Here is a 26,141-nt window from a genome sequence, read left to right on the forward strand (position 1 = left end):
CTTAAAATTTCAGTTTGTTTTGCACTTTGTAGCTATTCCTTGTTTTGTTAAACTGGAAAGATCGATTCCTAGAATTCATTTTAACTAAATGAACTCATTTCCAATCAACACTTCACAAAAAACGCTTTTTTATTTTTGTGGGCTGGAGATTCTCGAAAACACCGAATACTTTGGAAAATAGGAGAACCTTAAACTAATCGCATGGGATTCCCAGGTAAAGCATGCCAGTGGTAAAGAATCGGTCTGCCAAAGCAGGAGACGCAGGAAAGGAGAGCTGGATTCCTAGGTCGGGAAGATCCCTTGGAGAAGGAAATGGCAATCCACTGCAGTATTCTTGCCGGGAAGGGAAAATCCTGCGGACAGGAGTCTGGCGGGGTTCTGTGCGGCAGCAAAGACTCGGATAGGACTGAGACCACACAGAGCACAAACTAATCACACAGTCGAACTCTGCGGCTACAGGCATTCCATGTATCCTCTCGTAATCAATTCTATTCAGAATTAAGAATCACTGCAGAATCGAAGCTTGCCCGCCAGCCTGAACTTGACAGTTGAAACATTCCTCCCTTTTGTGCAGCAAACGGCAGCTGCTCAGAGTGACTGTAGTCTGTACCCAGGTTTAAGGACCAGAAGGCTCCTGCTAGTCAACAGAAACTCCAGAAACGTAACTCAGCAACAGCTTCTAAACAGGAAGACGCCGGAAGAAGCGTTCTTCTCGGGAAACTCCGCGACTTCCACGCACACCCCCGCTTTCCACCCCTCCGGTAGCTCGGAGCCCTCCCACCGGAAGTGAAACTGAGGAAACGCCACATCGAAGGCGTGGGCTGACGTAAGCGCGCCGACGTCCGGCGCCGTTCTTCCGGCGATGGGTGGTCCACGGATCGGGAAGGGAGGCGGAGCGGAGGCGGGGCTTGGGGCTGGTTGAAGCTCTGGTGGGTAGGTGGGTTCAGACCGAGGGGACTACGGGTCGGCGTTGGGCTCAGTGGGCTCGAACAAAGGACTGTCGGCCAGGGACTCGGCGCAGTGCCTTCTGACGGTAGCTGAGCGGCAGATCGCGGCTTCTCCGCCAACCAGTGCCCTCGCCGCGCGGTCCCAGTCGGCTTTACCTCGGTGACCCACGGCCAGTCCCGCGGTGGGGGGCCCGGCGCAGCGGCACCTGCTGCTGAGGGACCCCGCGGCCCGCCCAGGTGCTCATGATGGGGCTGATCTTCGCGAAACTATGGAGCCTCTTCTGTAACCAAGGTGAGAAGGATGGAGCTGCGCAACGGCTCGAATCCGAGGCAGAGGGTCTAACCACTGGAGGGGACAGCTGTGTGGGGGTTAGGGGAAGGTAAGGCAGGGCCCTCGGTGGACACAAACGTTCTGAGACGCAGAGAAGTGACTTAGTCAAGGGGGTGGTTAGAAACTCACTGTTTTAGGTTGGAAGAAGGTGCAAGTGATGGTTGCGAGAAACGGAATGATAGTTGCTAGAAATAGAAAGTCAGAAGAGGGGGCATTTGGTGTCCTGGGATCCAAACCAAGAATTTGGAAATTTTGCCAAAGGAAAGCGGAAAGCAACCTAATGATACCCGGAGGCATTTGGAGGGCCTTTTCCTTTTCTAATTAAGTATCCTAAGTCTTTCCCCAGGATGTGTTCGCCCAGAAACCTATCAACTTAAAAAAAAAAAAAAAAAAAAAAACCAGCAACGTTACTAGTGTTGCTTTGTTTTCCGCCCTGCTGTTTTATTCATTTCGCCGTCACGTTCTGATTTCGCCTGCTTTCCCGGACTTGGGAATGAATTGAGACACGAGTTTCTGGAAATCTTCGTCCTAAACCCTTTATTCCTTTCTTCGACATTGAAAAGCTCAATGCTTTTGGTTCTGTGGAGGATATTGCGTGTCGGTGATTCGTTTAGAAACTGGTTCTGAGATGTCTTAAAAGTTGCAAGTCCAAACGGCCAAGAAGTTGTAAAACCTGTTCTCAGTCAGAGTAAATAAGACGTGATGACTTCTGAAGAGAATATACCCAGACAAAAGGGCCGGCTATAGGTAAAGTTTTAGGCATTCTTTTAACTGTTGTTATCTCAGTAATTAAAACCAGTTCTAAAACAAATAGTTTTATTTTGCATTTACCATCCGGGCATAATAAAAGCCAGTGTTTTATGATAGTAGCAATCAGTTATTGCTAATGTGATTTATTTTTTCTGGATTTAAGAAGTTAGAAGAATGAAATGACTTTAGTCACTTGTTCTGTAGATCGATAAGAAAACTAAAATAAAAAAAAAGAAAACTAAAATAGTCTTTTTCAAGGTTACAAGTTAATAAAGATGGATATATCCATACACATATACGTATGTGTATAAACGAAATTACTGCAGAGTTTTAATTCCATATGGATATTATCCATAACTTTAATACAGTATTTTTTCAGCAGTGTATGTTTTCTAATCCTCATTACATGAATTTACCATGTAAAGCAACATTTTAAGACATGTTTGAAAGTATAGAGATTAATAACTACCTGCTTATCTTTTCTCATAGTTTGAGTTCTCTGTAATTTGTCCCATCCCCTTTTCTCTCCTTTCTGTTTTATTACTGTGTTTATCATTTTTTACATTTTTTTTTTTGATGTCTTTATTGAAGTTTTTACAGTATTGCTTCCATTTTATGTTTGGTCCTGGGGCATGTGGGACCTTCGCTCCCTGACCAGGGCTTAAACCCACAGCCTCTGCATTGGAAGGTGAAGTCTTAACTACTGAACCGCCAGGGAAGACCCTATTTATCATTTTTTTTGAGGCTTCTTAATCAGACTAGAAGGGAATGAAGGATGAAGAGGGAAAATTCAGATGATGAAAGACATTCAATGGGTTACTTCTATAAGTCATATACTTGTTTCGTCCTTTTAAATTCCCATTACTATTTAGGAATTTTTCTTTTCCTTTAACTTCCTTGTTTAGAAAATTTAGAACTACGTAATGGTTATTCTGTCATTGTATTCATTCATACGACTAACATTTAGTCATAGGCCATACAGCCAGACATGAGATATAGGCATAGGAGAGACAAAGGTTAAAAATAAACAGAAAAGTTGAAGTTAACGTAGTTACTTGCTCTCAAAGTACTCAAAAAAGATGCAGCATGGTAAATTATTTCACAGATAATGTAATAAAAGCGTGGTGATGGTCACCGAGAAGGAGGCAATAAATTTTTTCTCAGATCGTTCCTAGAAGACATTACAGGAAAAGATATACTTGGACTTTAGTGATAAATAGGTGTTTACCAGGCATGCTAAGCAGTCTGAGTAGAAGTACTGATATGCAAATAGGAAAGGAATGAAATAGTTGGGTACATAGTTTTGTTTGGCTGTATCCTAGTTTGCCTGGATGAAGTTGGAGAGGTAATGGGGAGAACCAGATCACAGAAGGCCTTGTGTGTAGACCTGCTAGCCATAGAGCCCTTCAAGAGTTTGGTCCTTGTATGTTATTTTTAGAGCAGGGGAATAATATGATCAGATTGATACTTTAGTTCTGTATTTTTGCTTTCTATTTGTATCATCTGACAATCTCAGCATTTTCCATTTTCACCGCTATGACACATCCAGTGATACTCAAATCACTCAGTCTTGGTTGCATATTAGAATGATATGCCCAAGGCCCCACCTCAGACCAGCTGAATCAGAAGGGGAAGGAGTGGCCCTGGGCGGCAGTGCCAAGATGGCTGGAATATAAAGATGGACTTGAGGACTGTGTATCTTGCCTTTAGTAGTCCTTTCCCTTATCTTTCTTCCAACGTTTGTTTCCAAGCATCTTCTCATAAATGTGATACCTTTCTGGGAATAAGGAGAATAACAGCACGTGTTGGCTAAATAAAGCTATGACAAAGTGCATGCCTAATCGCTGTGATTTTTGTGTTTCCTTATTTTAAGCTAGGAGACTTACTACTTCAATGCACTTACCAATGAAGGAAGTAATTTTAAATCTGATTATCTTTGCAAACTATTTGCCAGTTACACAGTTTTTTTTGCTTTACCAGTGCATATAAAAGTTATGTTTAGGCCATACTGTAGTCTATTAAATGTGCAATAGCATTATGTCTAAAAAATAATGTACATATCCTAATTTAATTATTGCTGAAAATTGTTAGCCATCATCTGATAATGCAGGATTGCCACGAACCTTCAATTTGTAAAAAATGAAATACCTGTGAAGTGCAATAAAATGAGGTTATGCCTGTGTAAAATGCATATGTAGATATCTGTCTTTAGATTCACCTCAGAAATTGAGCACTCTTCTTTTTTTAAAACTTTCCAAGTCTCTTAGGAATGAGTGGTATATGATTTTAATTGTAGTTCATTTTCAGAATCAAAGAACAATGACATTTTAATTTCATTAACTCATTTCCTTCTCATTGGTTAATTTCATGCTATCATTTTGAGCAATGATAGTCAGTTTGTATGGCATTGTTACTGTTCTTCACTTTTGATGACTTACATCTGATGTCTCCTGTTAGTATTTTGCTCTTAATTCTGAATTTTTTGCTAGTTTCAAACACACCAGACTTAAATTTATCACTGTCTGCCCCGTTTTCTAAAACCTGCTTTATCCATACCTTCAAATGGTTCAGATTTCTGATCAAATGTCATTCCTCAGAGAGCCCTTCCCTTCCCTGACCACTTTTACCCCAATATTCAGTCTTTACCCCCTTTGTTTTTCTGAGTAACACTTATCACTCCTTGTAATAATATAAGTTTAGTTGTTTACAGTACTTGTCTGTTTCAGTAGAAATGAATTCCTCAAGGCATAAACTTTGTCTAATTTGTTATTGTATCCCCAATATAAAAAAACTTTGTTCAATTTTTTTTGTTTTTCAAACAAAAATTTTATATCAAAGTAACACACTTTTTAAAAAGTTATATAGTTCTAAAGTCTGTAAATGATGTGTGTTAGTCAAATCACACGTTTCTGGATAATATGCATATTCTGGATAATATGGAAATTTTAATCATAATTGGGGTTTTTTAAAGAATTGAGGTATAATCAACACATAATGTTATATTTGTTACAGCTATTCTAATTATTTGTCTTATTGTGGTAGGAGAGAAATTAGTATTTTTATACCCTTTTCCCTCATTATCCCAGGATAGTATTTTGGGTTAATCCACACCCTGTCTTTTCATTTTGTGACTGTAAAGTTTTGTTACTACTGAGCTGCAATATGCTATAATTATGTTTCCCTTTTTTCTGCAGCTTTCTCCCCCCTTGAATAATCACATCCATTGCGTTAGTTTTCTTTGTGCATGCTGTGTGCTAAGTTGCTTCAGTTGTGTCTAACTCTTTGTGACCCCATGGACTGTAGCCCCCCAGGCTCCTTGGTCCATGAAATTTTCCAGGCAAGAACAGTAGAGTTTCTACATCACACCTATCATGATCTAACCTTCCTACTTGCCCCCTTAGTATTCCATCCTGCTCTTAGTTGGACCTGTTTCTCATCCTTGACTGCTATCCTGCTATTCTGGACTTGTCTTTGCTACCATGCTAGGAATTTCCTTTGCTTTTCCATTTTATTAGAAATTTCTTTTTTTTCTTATTTCCTGGCTGTACTCCTTGATGAAGTACATCCTTCAGAAATTTCCTGCAAAGGTGTCCAAAGTGATAATTTTGTGTGTGTGATTCCAAATACCTGAAAATATCTTGGCCTGTCCTCATTTTTGATTTATACTTGGGCTGGATATAGAATTCCAAGTTGGAAAGCATTTCTTTCAGAATTTTGAAGGTATTACTGTCTTCCAGCTCCCAGTATTTTTCATTCTAGGAAATCTGTTTTCTTCTTAAATTTAGGATTTCTTCCTCTACTAATCTGTAAATCTTATTGGTCATATGGTACTAAATGTCCTTTCTATTTTTCTTTCTTTTGAGAGAGAGAGAGAGAGAGAGAGAGAGAGAGAGAGTGAGTTCTGGGGTGTTTCTTTGTCTTCCAATCCTATTAACTATTTTTAGCTGTTATATTTCTAACTTATAAAAACTTATTATTTGCTAAATGTTATTTTGTTGTTGTTCTTATGTCATTGCTTCTTCTAAGTGTCTTAGGTTTGTTTCTGTTTCTATTTATTTTCTGTTTCTGTGTATCTACCCTGGAAGCTTTCCCTATAGATCTGTTATAACTAATTCAATTGCATGAATATACCACAGTCTGTTTATTCATTTGTATCATGATAGGTTGTTAGATTGTTCTAAAGTGGTTTTACTTTTTTTCTTTACTTTTACCAGCAACATTTGAGGCTTCTACTTGTTCCATATCTTTACCAACATTTGGTGTTGCCAGTATTTTAATTTTAGCTGTTTTGTTGGGTGTGTAATGGTGTCTCATTTTAGTTTTAATTTGCATTTCTCTGATGACTTTTGGGTATTAACACTTGTTCATGTGCTAACTGTCCATTTGTGTATCTTTCTTTGCAAAATGTTTGAATCCTTTGCCCCGCCCCTTTTTTGAGGATCAAAAAACTTTATTTATCCTGGAATTGTACTTCCCAGGTGGCGCTTGTGATAAAGAACCCTCCTGCCAGTGCAGGAGAGGTAAGAAACATGGGTTCTATCCCTGGGTCGGGAAGATTCCCTGGAGGAGGGCATGGCGACCCACTCTAGTATTCTTACCTGGAGAATCTCATGGACAGAGCCTGTTGGGCTACAGGTGGACACAACAGAAGCGACTTAGCATGAATCCTGGAATTAAGTCTTCTGTCAGCTGTGTTTTGTGAATATATCCACCCCCCCCACCCCAACCCCCCAGCCTATGACTTCTCTATTCATTTTTTAATGGAGATTTTTCTGAGTGGAAGTTTTGGTTTTGGTGAAGTCTCATTTCTCTATATATTATTATTTAAGTGATTGTTACTTTCTGTATTCTGCTCCTTTCATCTAGAAGCTTTAGATTTGATGCTTTGGTCTGTGAACCATCTCAGATTGTTTTGGGGTTATGATGTGAGTAGGGGTTGGGATTCATTATTATTATTTTATTAATGTGGATATTCGCCCCAGTAGAATTTACTGAAGACTTTTTTCCCCCAGTTGATTACTCTGGAGTCTTTATTGAAACACAAATGTTTCTCATTTGTTAGTCACTCAGTGTCCTGACTGCATTGTGGGCAGATTCTTTACCCTCTGAGCCATCTCTTACCTCTAGACTTTCTTTTCTTCTCTTGCAGTGACTTCATGAAAAATTTTAAAGCTGGTATTAGTCCCACCTTTGGTTTGTTAGGTCTTTTCAAAGAAAAGGTTTCAGTTTTCCCTTTTGTTTCTTTGTTTCTGTTTCACTAATTCTTGTTTTTCCTGTCCTCCTGTCTACTTTGAGTTTCCTTTCCTCCCTTTCCCCCACCTTCTTAAGGGTTGGTTGGGTGCCGCTCCAGTATTCTTGCCTAGAGAATCCCGTGGACAGAGGAGCCTGGTGGCCTGCTGACCATAGGGTCGCGTAGAGTCCGCCACAACTGAAGCGGCTTAGCATGCATGCATGCATTGAGGAAGGAAATGGCAACCCCCTCCAGTATTCTTGCCTGGAGAATCCCAGGGATGGAGGAGCCTGGTGGGCTGCCGTCTGGGGTCGCACAGAGTCTGACACGACTGAAGCGACTTAGCAGCAGCAGCAGGGTGTCATTGTTTTTATCTTTTTCCTTTCATATATAAACATCTTAAAGGTGTAAATGTTCCTCTTATGTACTGCCTTGGCTTTATTTCACAGATTTTAATATATTGTATTGCATTCAGTTTTAAGAGAGGGTAAAATGTTCTCTTATATTTACCCACATTCCTGTTTTCATGTTTTGAATTTCCATCTTGTATAATTTCCTTTCAGGCTAAAGGAACTACACTACCATTTTTGTAGTGTGGTTTTGCTGGTAAATCAGTTCTCTTAGTTTTCTTTCATCTGAAGATGTCTGTTTTGCCTTCATTCCTAAAGTGTATTTTTGCTGAAAATAGAATCTTGAGTTTTCTGTAACTTCATAGGCCTGTAATTTCTTAATCTATAAAGTATGCAAGGTGGCCCAGGTCAGTATTTTTGTGCATTTTTGGAGACCTGGGTTCCTCAGATTTGCCGTATAGGTAACACATTCATTGATGAAGAGGTGGGAGAGAAGGAGCGGATAAAGCTATGATATTTTATGATTCTATAATAGTATAATATAGGAGAGAGTTTTTTAATGGCCCTCCCTTTTGCCCTCTCCAAGAGGCAGACTGTGCCTCATTGCTGTCCAGGCCTTCAGGTCTCAGGTTGTGACATCGTATCCTCTGACATTTTACTCCGTACCTATTTCGATAATGGAAACTTATTTTCTATACATGCAGTATTTTAAATTTCCAAGTCAGTGAATTTTGGCATAGTGCATCTTTATTTGTTTAGTTACATAGTTGTTCACATTCTCTGTGTTCATAGAGGGCTTTTTCTGGTTATATGACAATTTTAGCGCAGATATTATGTATCTAGAAGATAGCAATCCCTATTTCATGATATTTAGGTGGCTATCTTTTGTCTTAAGATTAAAAGTTGGTCATTTTATCAGTTATATTTTAATAATAGCCAATTTTATCATGATAAAATATTAACATTATTTCACTTATTTATTAACTGTCAGTATTTACTGCCTCTCCAATACTTTTTGTTGTATTAGTCCATTTTCATTGTTTAATAGTCTATGCTAAAACTACAAATTCTATTTGTTATCCTTACTAAAACTACAAATTGAGTATATAAAAATTTTTTTGTTGGAAGAAACTTTTTTGTTTTCTTTTTCCTACTTATTTTTTTGAAGTTCCTTTTTCATCATATTTTTCCTGTTAGCCATTTTACCTGTATTTGTCTACAAGCCAGTGAGCGTACTAATTTTCTTTGAAGCCTCATCCTGTATAGTCTTTTTGTCTTCCTTACTGGGGAGTTGGGGGGGTTGGGGGGAGCCAGCTTTTAAGGAAATCCAAGAGAATAAACACCAAAGCCAAGCCTGTCAAAAAACTTCTGTGCAAACACTTGGTCAAAATTAAACAAAAGCTCTATGATTGAGCATTTTCCTTCATTTAATATAGATAAACCTGCTTTGTGCTGGGCTCTGGAGATTCATCTAGTAGCACTGGAAACAATTATTCTCAGACCTTCGTTGAGGGTAGAGGTGCAGCTTGGTCTCCTGGAAGAGATTCCTAGTGAAGTAAGATGCCCACAGAGACCATCTCATGGGGTGTGACACAGTTCTAAAATATTTGGATTCCTTATCATTCTGATTGTTATGGGTTAACCCCAGAATTACTTGGTTTTCCACACATAACCATGCTCAAAACACACATTGCTTTCCCTAAGCACGGGCAGCCTATTACTCTATGACAACATGTTTTTTTAAATAAATAATGCTATCTGGAAACATTGGGGAAAAGACAGTAAATCTTAATTTAATTACATTTGTAAAGTCCATTTGAAATAAAGAATTTAGTGACATACATCTTACGGTTTGCCCTCTTTAAGCTTAACTGAAAATTAACTTTTGTATTCATGGAGAGTAGTTTGAAGAGCTGAAAGATAAGAATATATGGCTTACATATACATGTTGAGGAGAAGTTGCAGTTATAAAAATATACAATTGTATAATTTTCTCCTCATAACTTTAGAAATAGCAATTTTAGTGAAATGGAAATCTCTACCCCCTGCTCTATAGATAAAAATGACATTAAAATATTTCAAGTTCATCTCAGAGGCAGCAGTTCGCAGTTCGACCTTTGGCATAAATCCTTTCTCACCTTAAGTTGAGACTCACTGGAACCATAACTGATATATTTTGAAATTTATTTTTTCAGCCTACTAGGTAAATAGATAATAAAAGCACATCAAATGAAAGGCAAAGGAAATTGTTTTTAATCGAAGCTACTCTACAGGAAATCACTGACAGTTACATAGCTTAGTGGGTTTCAGCACATAAAATAAGAACTGTATATGGCTTGTTGATTATGCCTAACCAAAAAGACAGCAGTGCAGAACAAACTCCCTGTGTCATATTTTGCAAGCATGAGGGCCCCCTTTTAACATCAGGTAATACCGTACACTATGGTAGTTATGATGGTAGTTAGGCTTTTGATATGTATTGATTTGAAAATTTGATAGAGCACTGTGATTCAGTAGTTTCAAGAAACTTTATACTTGATTAATCTAGACACCCATTGCTGGGCATTTATAGCAGTGTGTTAAATTTTTCTGCTATGATAAGGAGAATATGTGTCACTTTCCATTTTTTCTCAGTATTCCTTTGAAAACGGAATTAAATCTTTGGTCATTGACATACTCAAGTAGCAGCTAAACACAGCAGAGGCGTTTGAAAGAAGGAGGAAGAATTACGGGTGTGCATAGAATACAAACAGCTTTTATTTTATACTTGACTTTTTACTGAATGCTCTTTGAACTTGATTTTATTCTTATTTTATAGATAATGCTATAGAGATTTTTCAAAGAAAAGATTTCAGATAAACTTTTGGTTATTTCATGCTTTTAAAAAGCACCTAGCTGTTCTTTTACTAATGGTGCTTTATTATATAGACTCAATTTTAGCCTCAGAAGATAGGTCTCAGTTTACCTGAAGGATAGATACACATCCTTTCATCATAAGACGGAGTTGAAATTTTATGTTTTGTCTTAATTGCTAGAATTCCATATCATTGAGGGAGAAAGGAGTCTGAAAAGGTTAATCTTGATTAACCTTAAGTTAATTAAGCATTTGAAACTTTAATGAAGTTCATACTCCATCTACCTTCAGTGTTTTCTTTCCTAACAGTTTAAACTCGGGGCCAGTCTTTTCAAAATGATGGGTTATTTATGAGTTTACCATTACAAGTCTTCAGTACCATAACAGTGATTATAATACAACTGTAAAGCCGAGAGCAGGCCTGTTTGTAAACGGCCCTGTGTGTTCACTTGAATTGCTCCGTAATGATGGTATTATCTTTCCATACCCTTCTCCGGGCAGGAGTACTCAGGTTGAGTGCACCTTTATATTAGAGGCTTCTTCTCATGTCTGCTAGGGCCGCGTGGTCTCCAGATCCTGGGCAGGTGGAGTTTCCAGCTGTCGCCAAAATTTAGGATCTCTGTTCCTTCACTAAAAAGAGTGCTGTCATTCTTGTACTGTTCTCAGGGACAGAAGCAGGGCAACACTGGAAGATTGAGTCCATCAGAAATTACGGGACACAAATCAAAAGTCAAAAAAGAAAAAGAATGATAGTGAGTTAAGATAAGCAAACAAGTTGTATTTTTTTTAAAAAAGTAACTCCTGCCATAGAGAAAATAGCCTTTCCAGAGGACCATGTTGTTTGTCTTGCAGTACCATAGACAGTGCCTGTGTAGCATGCGGGTCATGAGAAGACAGACATGTTTTGTCACATGAGAACTCGTATGTGAATTATGGCTCCTCTTTTTGACGGGTGCAGTATTGATACTGTTTGATTAGATGTATAATCAGAATTTTGACACTCATCAGAGGTTACCAAGAGCATCAGGGATCTGATATGAAATGTAGCAGATTCACTACAAATCAGTTGATTATGTGGCTGTTCTTAAGGCAACTTCCTTACATACTCTGTTGAGTTCACTGGTAGCTTTTTAAACATTCTGCCCTGGAAAAAAGGAATCATACATTCTGTATAGGTTAAAAGTCTAGCAAAGATGCTATGTAAAGTATTTTCTGAATTCCAAGGCAGTTCCCAAATATCTACTACTTAACAGAATAATTAACTGGGGCTTAAAAATGTGTTATGAAAGAAATGACACTTCTAACGCATGGCACCAGAAGGGGGGAACTGAAGAGTTTTTTGTATGAAGAGTGGAAACAGTTGAAAAAGCAAGAAAAACTCAGTAATTGCTTATTTGTCAGTAAATTAATGGGAGGAAAAAAGTCTGGTTGAAATTATGTGTCTTAAAGAAATTGTACATCTTATTATTGACAGGGAATACTTTTCAGTTTTTTTGTATTTTTAAGTGGAAAGGAAAAAAAATCTTGGTATGTGTAGATGGGAAAACATCTGACTGTAAAAACAACTGCATAAAAAACTAATTTGATTGGTAGAGAGGGCAAGCAGGTGTGTACAACGCTTTTTTTTAAACTTACATTCTAAGTCATACTGTCTCGTCAAGATTACTATTTGGGTTTTTTCCCCAAACTCAGTATAAGTGACAAAGTTATCTTGTGCCTGATTCTTACCCATAGCCCAGATTGTTTTATAAGAGAGAGAGAATGGCATAACAGATTGCCTCACTTAATGCAAGTCGCCTTGATATTGTAAAGCTTTCTTTCTGTCTGTTTCTTAATCCAGGAATAAATATCCAGTGAATGATTCTCATTAGAGAGCTAAGTAATAATCATTGTTGAAAGCGTGTAATTGAAGTGCGCAGCAGTGTTAAATGTTTCTGGTTTGCTCTCTTTTTGTAGAACACAAAGTAATTATAGTGGGACTGGATAACGCAGGGAAAACCACCATTCTTTATCAATTGTAAGTATGGGTGTTTGATTAAGCAGTTTTTATTTTCAATATTGGAGCTAATTTTGTATAATTAATAAGAATGAAATGACATTATAAGGGGAAAACATATACAGTTTTGTATTTAGCCAAACAAAATTTATTAAGCAGTTTTTAAGGTAAATTTGCTGTATGTTTGCTACAACCTTCAAAAACACTCATTTTTTTCCAGCCTTGAAAGAAAGAATTAATATTAAACTAAAAATAATGTAAGCACACATTCCTGTGAGGGAAGGATGGGATAAAGTGCGTTTTGCTGAGCTCATTCCTCTGAGTCTGTGTGAATAGAGTGATATCTTGAAGCTATTACTGCTCTCCTGACTAATAGCTCAGGAATTGTTTAACATACCCAGACTTGTCAAATCAAAAGAAATGAAGATCGCACCTGAAAATACTGCTTTAGTGGCTTGCAACAAGAGGCGTGAGACTTCCAGAGAGCTACATTACTACTTTCAGGATATTTTAACAGCCCATCAATCCACCTGTCAGACTGCCTCCCATTATCCTCTCAGTGCCAATGCAGTGATCCTGGCTAAACAGTGGAAATGGATCTGTGTCCCAGGCATTTTAACACATAATTATAAAATACAGTGCTCCATTGTGTGCTTCTTGTCTCTTCCCACCTCATCTTAAGTACATCAGCTGACAGCTCTCCAGAAATACTTCACTTAAGCAATGCTTAATGTGTTTTTTTTTTTCGGCCGCTTTGCTGAAAAGCTACCAACTTACGGCTTGTTGTTTCAGAGTTGAATAACTACTTGTTTTTCTTTGAAACATTCATCCATTGGTCGTTATGTAATTTAGTATGCCTTAGCCTTTGGCCATTAGAAATAAACATTTCAGAAACCTGTCATCATTGTTGAAGTAATTTTGCATATAGCTTCAAAAATACATACATTAAACCCAAGGGGAGAATTACAAGCTTCTTCCAACACAATACTGACATAGGCAGATAAATTTTGTTGAATTAATTGATTAATTTAGCTTAACTGATGATTATGATAATACACGTGATATGAGAGCATCAGTGTATTTTCATTTGCCCATCGACTATAGTTTTGGTTAATAGACATCTAGTAATCTTTATGGCTGAGCCAAGTTTTAGCTTTCTTGGCATAGACAGTCTTTAAAATGATCTCAAGCCCTTGTAGCTCAGTTGGTAAAGAATCTGTCCACAATGCAGGAGACCCGGGTTTGATCCCTGGGTGGGAAAGAGCCCCTGGAGAAGGAAATGGCAACCCACTCCAATATTCTTGCCTGGAGAATCCCATGGACAGAGGAGGCTGCCAGACTATAGTCTGTGGGGTCGCAAGAGTTGGACATGACTTAGTGACTAAACAACCACCATACTCAAGCCCAGAACAGGATGGCACATCGACTGTAGTTTTAGTTAATAGACATCCAGTAATCTTATGGCTGAACCAAGTGTTAGTTTTCTCATGTAGACAGTCTTTAAAAAATGATAGCCTACTTACTATTCATTGGTTACTACTTTACAAGTATAGATGACACAGTCACCTAGAAATTTGCTCTTTCAACATAGGGGATTGGTTCTCCTCTAACTGATAAGAAGACATGGGACTATTGGAATTCTGGCCACAAAAATGCACTCTCACACCACACAGTTCTGTCCAGGTCAAGCCTGTAGCTTATTCTGTTAAAAGAACCAAAGAGCATTCCTTCAGTTGTTGTTTGTCTAGGTATTTGTTTTTACAAATGTTCTGCAAGGTTCTATTTTTGTCGCTAGTGATTTCCATCATTGGTGCAAGTAAAAAAGGTTGATTTATATGAAAATACAGAAATAACAGTTGCTTTGGGTTCTCAAGATTTACAAGAGTTTTTATGGTATCTGTCTTTTAACAGCTTAATGAATGAAGTGGTTCATACATCTCCAACCATAGGAAGCAATGTTGAAGAAATAGTTGTGAAGAACACTCATTTTCTTATGTGGGATATTGGTGGTCAAGAGTCACTTCGATCATCCTGGAATACGTATTACTCAAATACAGAGGTATACTGAGGTTACTTCTGAATTTGAATGAGAAGAACCAAAGAGTAAACCCAGAAAACAGATAGGCTGTACAGAAGGCATAGTGACAGTTCCCTTCAAATAAGATTCTTTTTCTGTAGGAATTTGAGGTTTTCAAATTAAAGAGGAAAGGCAAGTCGGAAGAATAATGGGAGCTATTACTAGTGGAGTGCTTACTGTTGTCCGGCTCTCTCAATTCATTCTTAGGCTAATACTGTAATATCTCCATTGCTGGAGAAAGTGGACACTAGGGTGAGCTATATTACCTTTCCCAACCTTACAAGAGGCTGTGGTTAGGGGGAAATACAGTATTTTAAGCATAATTTAATATAGGATTTTTAAATCACATAAATTGAACATTAACATTTTTGATGAGATTATATTTTAAATAAAAAGCAAATGATTTGCAAGCCATCCTCCCAGCATTTGCTTTCACTTATTTCATTATTTGAGTCAACCCAGGAAGCAAATTTGGAGTATCTTTTATATTTGTGTTTATTTAATCTTTTTAGAGGCAAATTAAAAAAAAAAAAGTGCAGTGCTATTGAGAGAGGTTTATCTTCAGGAATACTAATGCACAATGCATCTATAGTTTTTATTTACAAAGAGGTACACCAAACCAGTTACTCTTTCTGTAATGAAACCTCTTAAAAATTGAGTGTTTTTTTTTTTTGAGAAGGAGTTGCAGAGGAGGTGGGAGTATTGATGCAAGGAATTTTTGGTGAATAACTTGTCTTTTAAAATAAAAAAAAATCGTAATATTCCTCTAGATTTATAATATAATAGCCTATGTGTATGTGTGTATATATTCTAGTGCAGCATGTGACTGGTCAAACCATGATGGCATATCATAGATATTTAGCAGCTGTAATAGTGCTTAATTATTTTTATTTGCAAGGGGAGGATAGGTTGATAGGCTAATATTTACAGTTACAGGTTAGATTAGTATATATTTCTATATAACATAGTAAAATAACATTCTGAAAATAAAATATGTTAGAATAAGGGAAGAACAACATTTTAACATAGCTGTAATTTCGTCAAAGCTCACAGTTAACTCCAAGTCTGAAAGGAGCAGTTACCTTTGGTGAATAGATCAGAGTTGGTTCCCGCTGATTCATATGTATTGATAACATTCCTAAATGGTAGTTTTTCAATTTGTTGACACAAAAAGACTTCACATTGGTCCAGAAAGACATACATTATTAGTGACTCCACTTACATGAATTGTCCTTAGAAACTGTTTCTACAAGAATATCAAAATTACTGCAGAGAACTTTTTTGACCTTCCATGTAATGTAGCACAGTAGCATAGCACATAGCATTTGCAGTCTTAGGTTCTTAGGTAGAGATTTTATCTACATAGTGATTTTTGTTCACTTTGTTCACCCTTCTTATCTTGCTTCTTAAATTCTTTACGTCATTTAAAAGCTGAAATGTCTCCATTTCAGTACAGCAAGTTACATAGTCATTGACTAATTTCTGACACCTTCCTTCTTTAACTTAACAGACTTACTTCTCATATTCTGTCTATTCTGACTGTATTTCTTACATTTGTCCCCTGTTTTTAGATTTCCTTTTATCTCTTTATAAGCTCTTGTTAGTTTGTGCTCGGGTTGCTCTAGTTGTTTCTTTTCCCTAATTGTAAAGTCATTTGGACAATATGACTCTACCTTCCCTGTGTATTTGACTCCTCTTCTATAACCCTCAAAATGTTTAGTCTCATTTCTTTTTCTTCTGTATAAGATGTTCAGGTTAGGGATGATTTCTCATTGTATCTTATTTTTCTTATCAAAGATTTTTTATTTTGAATATGTAACACACCTTTCTTTATTTACACCGTTATCAATAGCTTTCTCCTGTTCTCTTAGACTATTAGTAACATCCTAGTGTGTATATATATTTGCATTTAACACATTTTTCTTGCCCTTCTATTGTTGATATTTTATGTAAAAAAATTTTTTTTTTAAGTTTTAGTGAGTTATTTAAATTACTGTGACTTTTTTTTAAGACTGTGGCTTTCTTTTTTAAAAATACCTTTTACTACCTGCATTTTAAAGTAAATCTTAGTATATATATTAAGGGCATATTATATATTCAAATATCACTTTAAAAAAATAAGCTCCAGCATGGTTTTTATTTGTTTAAGTTGTGTTATGTTTCTTATTAACATTTGGATTTTACTGCTTGATGTGATTCAGTATAATACAAATTCTTTATGATGAAAAAGACCAGTTTTTTAGTGATGATGTTCATAGTAGAAAGTACTTCTAGCACATAGAGTAGTTTTGCAGAAAACATGCACATCCCATTCAATTTTCTTTCTTTTTACTTGTCTTCTAGTTCATCATTCTTGTGGTTGATAGCATTGACAGGGAACGACTAGCTATTACGAAAGAAGAATTATACAGAATGTTGGCTCACGAGGTAAATTTTGAAAACAAACATAAATGGAGTAAGGTATCCCTTTACTGGTTTTGTGTTTTCACAAAGATTAATGTGCTCTGCTGTTGGTTATTTCTTCATTGACAAAGTTTTATATATCAAACTGATGAAAGTCATGAAGTCAGAAAATTTTAATACTTTATCAAACTTAAGAAAACCCAACACATTAATCTGGAGACTGATGCTGTTAATTGAAAATAGTTTTCACAGTTAAAACCACTTGTAAGTCTGATTAATTGTGGCAAGAGAATGGAAAATTTAAGATCTTTTCATCTCTACAGTTTATAATGGGCTACCCTGGTGGCCCAGTGGTAAAGAACCTTCCTGCCAATGCGGGAGGTGAAGGTTAATCTCTGGGTCAGGAAGATCCCCTGGCAGAGGAAATGGCAGCCCAATCCAGTATTCTTGCCTGGAAAATCCCATGGACAAAGGAACCTGGAAGGCTACAGTCCATGGGGTTGCTTAATTCTAAATAGTTCATATATACAAAAGACTTAGAAACATTTACGTCGCTGCCACTCAATATAAGATGTTAAATACCTTGTGAGATCTCGCCAATCTGATTTTCTTCCCTTCTCTCTGAGAGGACCCTGAAAGATTACACCATCCTAAAAGTAATGAATGTTATGCATATTGTCACTGTGCACATTATTACTACAATTTTATGTACCCATCAACAACTATGTAGTATTTTACTCTTAGTATATATACCACAGTTGATCTGTTCTTCTGTTAATGAACATTAAAGTTACTTCCAGTGTTTCCAGTTCTGCAGTGAACGTTAATCAATGAGCTTCAGTTGAACAGACTAATTAGTAGTATTACCCAACCCTCACCAGTTCTCTCCTTTAAATTCTGGAGAGATTCTATAGTATATTATATTGACCTGTTAGAATATTGCTCAGATAATTTTAAGTCATTATTTCAGACTCAGGTTTATTTTACTTTTAGCTTGACCCATGTGGCCCAACAAGAGAAACATAACTTTTAATATCTAGCTTATATTAGTTTAATGTCTTTGTTAGAGTGAATCATTAAATGGTTCTTTGAAGTCATTTTTTATTTCAACAAAAATTTTAAATTATTAGTGCCTGATTATTTTAAAGTGCAGAGATTTCATTATAATTGTTCCATAGGGCCTATTCTACCCTCCTGCTTCATTAGTTTTATTTTGAATTGTGATATTTGACATATTATAACTATTTCATTGGGGGAGAATAGATACATGTATGTATATGACTTAGTCCCTTTGCTGTCCACCTGAAACTGTCTCAGCATTATTAATTGCCTATACTCCAATATAAAATTTAAAAGTTAATAGAAGATTTCATGTTGATTGCAGGATTTACGGAAGGCCGCAGTCCTTATCTTTGCCAACAAACAGGATATGAAAGGGTGTATGACCGCAGCTGAAATCTCTAAATACCTCACCCTCAGCTCAATTAAGGACCATCCGTGGCACATCCAGTCCTGCTGCGCTTTAACAGGGGAAGGGTGAGTGTGTGGCTTCCTTCACATTTCTCCCAAGTGTGTTCCACCAGCTTGCTTGCTTCTTTGAATCCTGTTCCATTTTTGTTCTTATGGTGTCTCAGGTTGAAATAATTTTACTCAAATGCTACTGTTAAATTACAGTTTAACTAAGTTACCAACAATTTTTTTTTGTAACTGTTAGTATAAATGGAATGTTTCACCAAAAACAAACTTTTGAAGAAAGTTTTTACAATCTAGATTTTCAGTTGTTGTTCATTTCTTGCTTGTGTCATTCATTAACTGGGAGAAAACTAATGTAACCTGAAAAAAAGAGGAGATGTCAAAGAAATTTAAGTCTAAAACTCCCAGCTTTCCACAAGAGTGCATCTCTTTCTTATCAGGAGTCATTTTGGGAGGCACACTTCTAAACAATGAACAATTAAGAAAAATGCCATTCTAATGTATTCCTCCTTTTCAAAGAACTTACATTTGGACATAGTAGGCTGAGGAGAACCCATTGTATTACATATGGACTGCCCAGTTTATTTCTAGGAACTTATTTATCCTCAAATCAAACTGACCTTCTCATTATTTCTCATACTAGAAATAACTTGTAATATAGTAGCTATATGTTGATGTTTGGACCTATACTTGTAAAAGTATACTTAGAGTAGACTTAAAGGATGCTTTCAGTTTTTAATACATAGTTTCTTTATTTTGAAATGACTTTTGCTTTCTGTTTCAGGTTATGCCAAGGTCTAGAGTGGATGACCTCCCGGATTGGTGTGAGATAACTTTTTTGCTCGAAAGAGACTCTATTTATTCTGTGACATGAACCTAGTACATTTGGCTGCTAAAGCAGCAGCATGTTTAAATAATTTATAACAACACAAACCTCTGTGAGCAACACTTGAATCAAGTGCAGCTGAACTGGAACATAAAAGATTTTTTAACTTTTTTTTAATGCACTAATCTTCAGTTGGATAAACATAATGTATAACTGTTTTCAGCAACAGAATTCTTCAGACTGCTTATTCTAATTATTCAACGACTGCCTTTTAAGAAATATTTGTCATATGTTTAATGTTTTCTGAAGTATTGTAATAACTTTAATGACCAGTTTCTTTTCATTTCTTGACTGCTCCCTCCCCCTATCAGATAATTACCAGTTGTGGAAATTGTCAGGTACTGTTTGCAAACTTACCCAGCACTAAATATTTGCTCCCTCTGTAAACCACTTACTTTTGGATAGAACTTTATTATAGAGAAAGAAATATGCCTAAAAGAAATATATTTAAGGAGTGGATGAAACTTCATGAGACCTGCCTTTTAAATGAGTTGCTTTACCCCACATTATTTCAAGTCATGGAATAATTTTAAGTTTCTATTAGCATCTCAATTAAGAAGGCTGTTTATCTTAGAAGAATTAACTTCAGTTTTCAGCCTACAACACGGGATTGGTTTTGGTTGAAAATTAATAATAGTAAAATATTTATTTCAAAGCCCAACTTCAATAGTAAATACTTTGATTAAATATGATATTTTTAAGAATGTCACATTATTCAATGCATGTATAACTATCAGAAATTACTAAAGTATACCAGCACTGAAAATATAACAAGGCACTTGAAATATATTTTTACTATCAATTACAAACAACATTATTATCAGCAGAAAGTTCAACTGTTTCATTTGCAAGGGTACCACATCTGCTTTGGGCAATAGTTAAAAAGCAGAAGAATAAACAGTTCATTTTATTTCTTAGAATTTGAAATTGTATGATAGCGTCTCTACCACCAGCAGTATATTACTTAAAAAATCCATATGACTTTCCTTAAATCTGTTGTAGTGTAATAGGCTTGAAACAATTGCCATTTGTGTAATTATGCCTTGTGTTCTAAAATCTTTTACTGGATTATAGGAAACCACTGAACTTAATCGTGGCTGTTAGAATATTACTATGAAACTCAAGTTTAATACACTAACAACTTAAAAGATTTTTTTGCTAGTTAAAAACTCATAATCTAGCAAAAGTTTATTTTATTGGATAGCATTAAAACATTTTTAAGTCAGTGGTCTAATATGAACAGTAATCTACATAGTGCATACCTTAAGAGAAGGGGGGAAAGTATTGTAGTTTTGATCCTCTTTATTTCAAATGTGTGCTTTTGCTATGATGAAAGGGATAAAACACACACATAGAGAATAATACTTTATTTTTGCAGTATTCTTTCATTTGGGTCAAAAATAGGATTCAGTGTTCATAAAAATATCAATACCTATTCAAAAGCGATATTTTAATATTTTTACTGTAGGTTGTTTAAATTTTGCTGTTTTCAGGTATACTGGATTTGTTATAGTCTAATTAATTTAGTTGAATGTGGTGACATTTTTCTGACTCCTATTTAGTAGTAGTACTCCCTGGAACTGGAAATCACCAGAGGAAAACTCTCTGGGCTTTGGGACCTAGTTGGGACTTGTTTTCAACTTTTCTCTTAAGTGATATTGTACCAGGTAGAGGGTAAATTTTGGTTTTAATATAATGTGTAATCAGGAACAGGAGAGAAAAATAGACAAGAATCAACATGGTGTGTATGTGGGGTAGAGTAGGGGCAGGAGAAATTATGGAAATCCCATTTACCTAAAGCACACTTTGCCAGAATTTCTATCTTGGGTTGTATAGTTTAGCCATGAATACTGGGGATAATTCTCTGAATTCTTTCCTGAGAAAAATCATATTTAATACTCCTGTATATGTTCTTATTGTGATATCTTTCTTCTTGTATCTAATAAGATTGGCTGGCTCCATTTTCTTCTATCAAATTATATGGTTATTTTTTTATATTACCACATCAGCATTATACTGAAAGTGTTAATAGTCGATTGTATTTTGTCAGACTACTAGTGTAGACTCAAGTTTTCTATTTGATCTTTAAAATACAATTTGTTTTATTTTCTAAATGCTTTTTAAAAAATATTTGTTGGTTCTGGATTAGAAATGATTTATGTTAGCTGTGTGTTGAAGATGAAATAGATGTCCAGCTAGGTTTTGTGCCAACGATTGGGAAAAGTTCAATTAGAAAATTCATGTAGACGTTTTAAGTTTTTTTATGGGTTCTCATTAGATAGTTCCTCTTGTAGTAATATGAAAACTGATTATCCTTTACTCCAAGAGAATGTTTTGACCCAAGCACGTATTTAACATTGAAGCATTGATTCTGACATTTATTGAAAATCAGTCAACTATAAGATACTGTCTGATGAAAAAAATGTAAATTGTGATTAGTGCCTTTATCTGTATTTTGAGATAAGTTCTCAATTTTGTATTATACCTGTTCTTTAGAAGTCATACTTGCAGCTCATTAATTTAACAATAGTTCAGGTTTCACCCTCCCTGTCAATCCCTTATTTGCCTAGCAAAATTTCTAATAAGTGGTAGAAGGCAGGGGGTAGAAGTAACCCATGTTACTTCTGGGAGATTATTCTACCTATTGTTTTTAATTTGAGATAAAGAAACTAAATTTAAACAAATCTTTGGTTATAGCAAAAATGTAACTGTTACCCTTGTAAGTTCAAGGCATTTTTCTTAATATTGAACATGTTGCATTCTTCCTGTTTAAACCCATCTTTCTTATCAAATCCCATTTGAGAACTTTTAGAATTAATAAGCCTTTTTATATGGGAACATAGCTGCGTATTTTGTTAATGTAATTTAATTCCTTAAAATTTGAAATAATATATCTATAATCTATTGAATAACGTGATTAAGTACAAATTTTTGCTTTTAGGTTCTTTGTTAGTATGCTTAAAGATATAATTTTATTCTAGCTTCACTAGAGGAATGATGATAAATTGAAATTTCATTGTTAAAAATTATTTTTTAAACGGATGCTACTCTTGTAACCGTAGTCATTTTGATTAAGCATAAATTAACTTTCATTATCTTTAACCTAAGGAGAAAACAGTTATTTTCCTATGGAAACCATAAGTGATATAGGCAGTGCTGTAAGCATTATTCTCTGAAGAGTTATGGGGAGCCACAAAGCAAAGAAAATTTTAAAACAATAAAAGCTTTATTTTTAAAAAAGTATTTTTGATGTAGTATCTTAGGATGAATTATAAATGGATTTGTCTCTGCCTAGAGCTCATTGAATTCTTAACTATGTAAAAGAATACCAGTTGAAAAAACGTACTGGTATTATACCTAGAATAGATTAATTCCCTTGATATTTATCTTTGAAGACGAACTTTCTGAGCCTAACTGGCTTTGAATCCAAAACATATTTCATACTTAGTTCAGTTCTAAAGGATCTTTTTTATCTTGTCAGGGTATAGTCACTTCATGATACAGCATGATGGCTTGTAGCCAGCAGAATGTAGGGCTGGCTATCTAAAGCAGTAGATTTGAATCTCAATTTGGCCGTGACCTGTTTGACCTTGGACAATTACTGTTGTTTGTGGCCTTCTTACTATTTTTCCCATACTGAAGAAAACTAGAGCAGTAGTGCAACTTTTGGTTTTAAAATTCTGAAAGTTCATATACTACTATTAAAAACTGAAGGAAGAAAAAAACACCCAAAACACAACAACAAAAAAGAAACAAACCAGACAGAAGAAAGACATGTAATATGAAATTGCATTTATTTTAATCTATTATTTGATTCCCACCTCATTATCATTTCATTTAGTATTTCGATACAGTCAAATAAAGCAAAGAATTAACTAGTAACTGCTACTCCAGTTAAACTGAGCTAATAGTTAATGAAAATGCAAAACAGAAAATGAGCCACATATTGCTAAGATATTTAAGCTATTTACAAAACACCAGTGTATACTGGGAAGTGTTCTCTTCTAGAAAATATCTTGCTTATTTTCCTGGCTTTTACTAATTGGATGGAAGTGGTTAGTTTGTTCAGAGCTTATTGACTTTAGAGGATTACCCCAAACTCCAGTTCTGTGTTGATTTTCCAGTATTGAAAGGATAGTGCAGCCAGGATGTCAATATTTTACAAATGTCTCTATAAATCTGTAAGTAGTTTATATTCAGAGTCAGTTTTTTCAGTAATGTCTCATCCTTATTCATTTAGCATTACTGTGAAGACTGGCATCTAAAAACCAGGTCCCCAAAAAGTATATTTTAAGAGTTTCAGGTAACCAGAGTTATACAGAAGAAGGCCAATTAAAAAAAAAATTTTTTTTAGCTGCTTTGTTTTAAATTCAAGATAGAGAAAATATTGTGTTTCACAGACCTAAAATCAGCTTTAAATATATAAAGTCTTGTGAGATATTTGAGAAATGTTAATTTAGAGGTTTAGAAGCATGCGTAGAAACAAAAGTCAGAAAACTTGATATAATGTGAGGTTAAAATCTTCAGTAGAAAATTTGAATGAAAACAGTTAACTGCCCCCATTCAAGGCACTTAAAACTACTAGAAAATTCAGTCTTACTGTAGAACCGGATGGCCTTTATTACTGTTAATGTAACCAAAGGATTGAGGACTGATCGGGTTTCTAGAATTTGAGAGTATAGTCACAAAAAGCCCCTTTTGCATTTTTATAAACCAGTAATCTGCCTTTTTATCCCCCCTAGAAATGGAGAAATAATGTGCTGTACATGTGTTCTGGAATAGAAAACAAAATTCTAGAAGAATAAAAATGTTCTCTTGCACAAACTTGTAAAATTTTAATTTAAAAATTACCTCATTTTTCAGTCCATATGGTGTCGTCCTCCAGTTTGTGTGGTGTGGCACCATCCCATTAAAGTCCCCTTCCCCCAGACTGGATTGAAATAGGCAGATTTCACAGCTAAGGGATAACATTCCTCAAAGACTGTTTTCTTTTAGTCTAGTTTACCACCAGCAGGACTAACGTGGAACAGATCCACATACTGTTCATTAAAGCACATGGCCAAGTGCTTAGTCAATATTTAATCAGTTTAATTAAAACCAAGTAAGAGAAAGGAAAAACCTTAAAATTTAATTGATTTTTATTATACTGTGAATATATTTGCATCAGTGTTGGTAAGATATCAAATGACTATCAGTTGATGTTGGTTATATATCATTTATTTGTTCATCTTTTGGCCATATTCATAAAAGACTATAATCATTTTAATCTTCTTACATTTTCTTTCAGGAAATTCAGGGACTCTGCAGCCCCTATTTTGTTCTCTTGGAGTAAACTATTCAGTATAGTTAGGAAAACTTTTTTCATTTTGATTTTTCTTAAAAGTTGAGCTGCTATTTCATTAAAAGTGTGAAATAAAATGATGGTTATGATTTTTTCCATTATGTAATTATTATAAATTTTACCTTATTGATCACTGTACAGAGGATGGTTAAAAAAAAATAAAGCTAATAATCATTCAGCCTTGCTTTGTGTTAGTTCTGATGAGAATATAATGATTATAATTGCACATTGCCATCTTAACATATTTGGTGCTTTAGAGCATGAAAGAGGAAACAGCAGGCCCTATATAATATACTTCTTGCCTCAGAATGTAAAACTACATTAAAATGTCTGTATGTTTATGTTCATTTCTTAAGATTTATACAAATTGTTATCCATGAAGCTTCAGGCTTTCTGCAAACACTGTAACAATATCTTAACTAATCAGCTTGGTAAAATGAAGATGGTGTTAATAAGGCCAAAATTATGACTGGGATCTCTCTGGGGGTCCACTGGTATTGTACAGAGGAAAAAAATGTCTTTCATGCCACAAACTTGCTTCTTAATCACAACCAAACAACTGAGATGTGTGCTATTGGTTCAGTATATAAGCATTCGTAAAATTAAAAGAGCAAACAAATTATTTAATGCACTCACATCATCACTTCTTGAAAGTGGTTCAAAACATGTTCTTTTAATGGTGGGGTTTTAAAGACATTTTAAATTTTTAATAGTTTTATTACTGTCATAAAATGCTTCTATATATTAAGTTTAGGTTACTGGTATTCATGACTTTATTTCTGCAATTATGCTGTAATACATTGCTTGCATGCCTACTTATCCAAGTGAAAGGATGCTGTTTGCTCTGGAATGTTCATCTTTTAGACAGGTTTTGGCTCATTTGCAATCATGGTGCAATACAGTGTAACATTGTTTTCAGTCAACAGTTTTATTTTTGTCATAATAAATAATTACTTTTCCAATATGACATGAACCCAGTGTTTTTGTTGTTTTTAAGATAAAATTTAACAGTCTTGCTGCAGGTGATAGAAACTCACCTAAGCAAACGTAGAGAAATTTTTATAATTCAAAATGAGGTGCTGGTGCAACTGCTGAGCCCACATGCCACAGCTACTGAACCCTGAGCACCTACAGCTCATGCTCCACAGCTGAGAAGCCACCATAATGAGAAGCCCATGCGCTGCAACTAGAGAAAGCCTGCATACAGTAACAAAGACCCAGCATAACCAAAAAAAAAACAAAAACAAAGAAACAATGAGGTGGTAGGCTCTCATGGAACCCAAGGTCAGGAATACACTTGGACTTCTGGAACAGCCTGGGACTGGAGACCAAGAAACACTGAGGAGAAACCAAGAGCTTGCCTTTCTGTTACTTTTCTTTCTCAAATCCACTTCTAGACTGGATTTTTCTGTTTCCTAGTCCCAAACCATATAATGTCCAAGTTTATAATAGCTCCCAAAGTTTTATCTTTTAGAAATGGAGACATCAGATTATCATTGTTGT

The 26,141-nt window shown here is 35.5% G+C and overlaps 1 protein-coding gene across 1 annotated transcript; it reads left to right on the forward strand.

Annotated features, from left to right (window-relative positions):
• Nucleotides 1–925: 925 nt before the first annotated feature.
• On the forward strand, nucleotides 926–25,602 carry ARL5B (ADP ribosylation factor like GTPase 5B). Its single transcript, XM_065921070.1, has 6 exons — nucleotides 926–1,239; nucleotides 12,419–12,479; nucleotides 14,370–14,517; nucleotides 16,879–16,962; nucleotides 18,323–18,474; nucleotides 19,196–25,602. Exons 1-6 carry the CDS (start codon nucleotides 1,191–1,193, stop codon nucleotides 19,242–19,244), a joined length of 543 nt encoding a protein of 180 aa, XP_065777142.1. The 5' UTR covers nucleotides 926–1,190; the 3' UTR covers nucleotides 19,245–25,602.
• Nucleotides 25,603–26,141: the final 539 nt, after the last annotated feature.

This window comes from Muntiacus reevesi, chromosome 2 (genome assembly GCF_963930625.1).
Source record: "Muntiacus reevesi chromosome 2, mMunRee1.1, whole genome shotgun sequence".
In the NCBI taxonomy this organism is placed as follows: Eukaryota; Metazoa; Chordata; class Mammalia; order Artiodactyla; family Cervidae; genus Muntiacus; species Muntiacus reevesi.

Excerpts from the sequence above, each read along its gene's own strand:
- ARL5B (XM_065921070.1), top strand. The coding sequence starts at position 1,191 with ATGATGGGGCTGATCTTCGCGAAACTATGGAGCCTCTTCTGTAACCAA. Across the intron at positions 1,240-12,418 it reads GAGCCTCTTCTGTAACCAAG|AACACAAAGTAATTATAGTG; the intron begins GTGAGAAGGATG and ends CTCTTTTTGTAG. Across the intron at positions 12,480-14,369 it reads ACCACCATTCTTTATCAATT|CTTAATGAATGAAGTGGTTC; the intron begins GTAAGTATGGGT and ends GTCTTTTAACAG.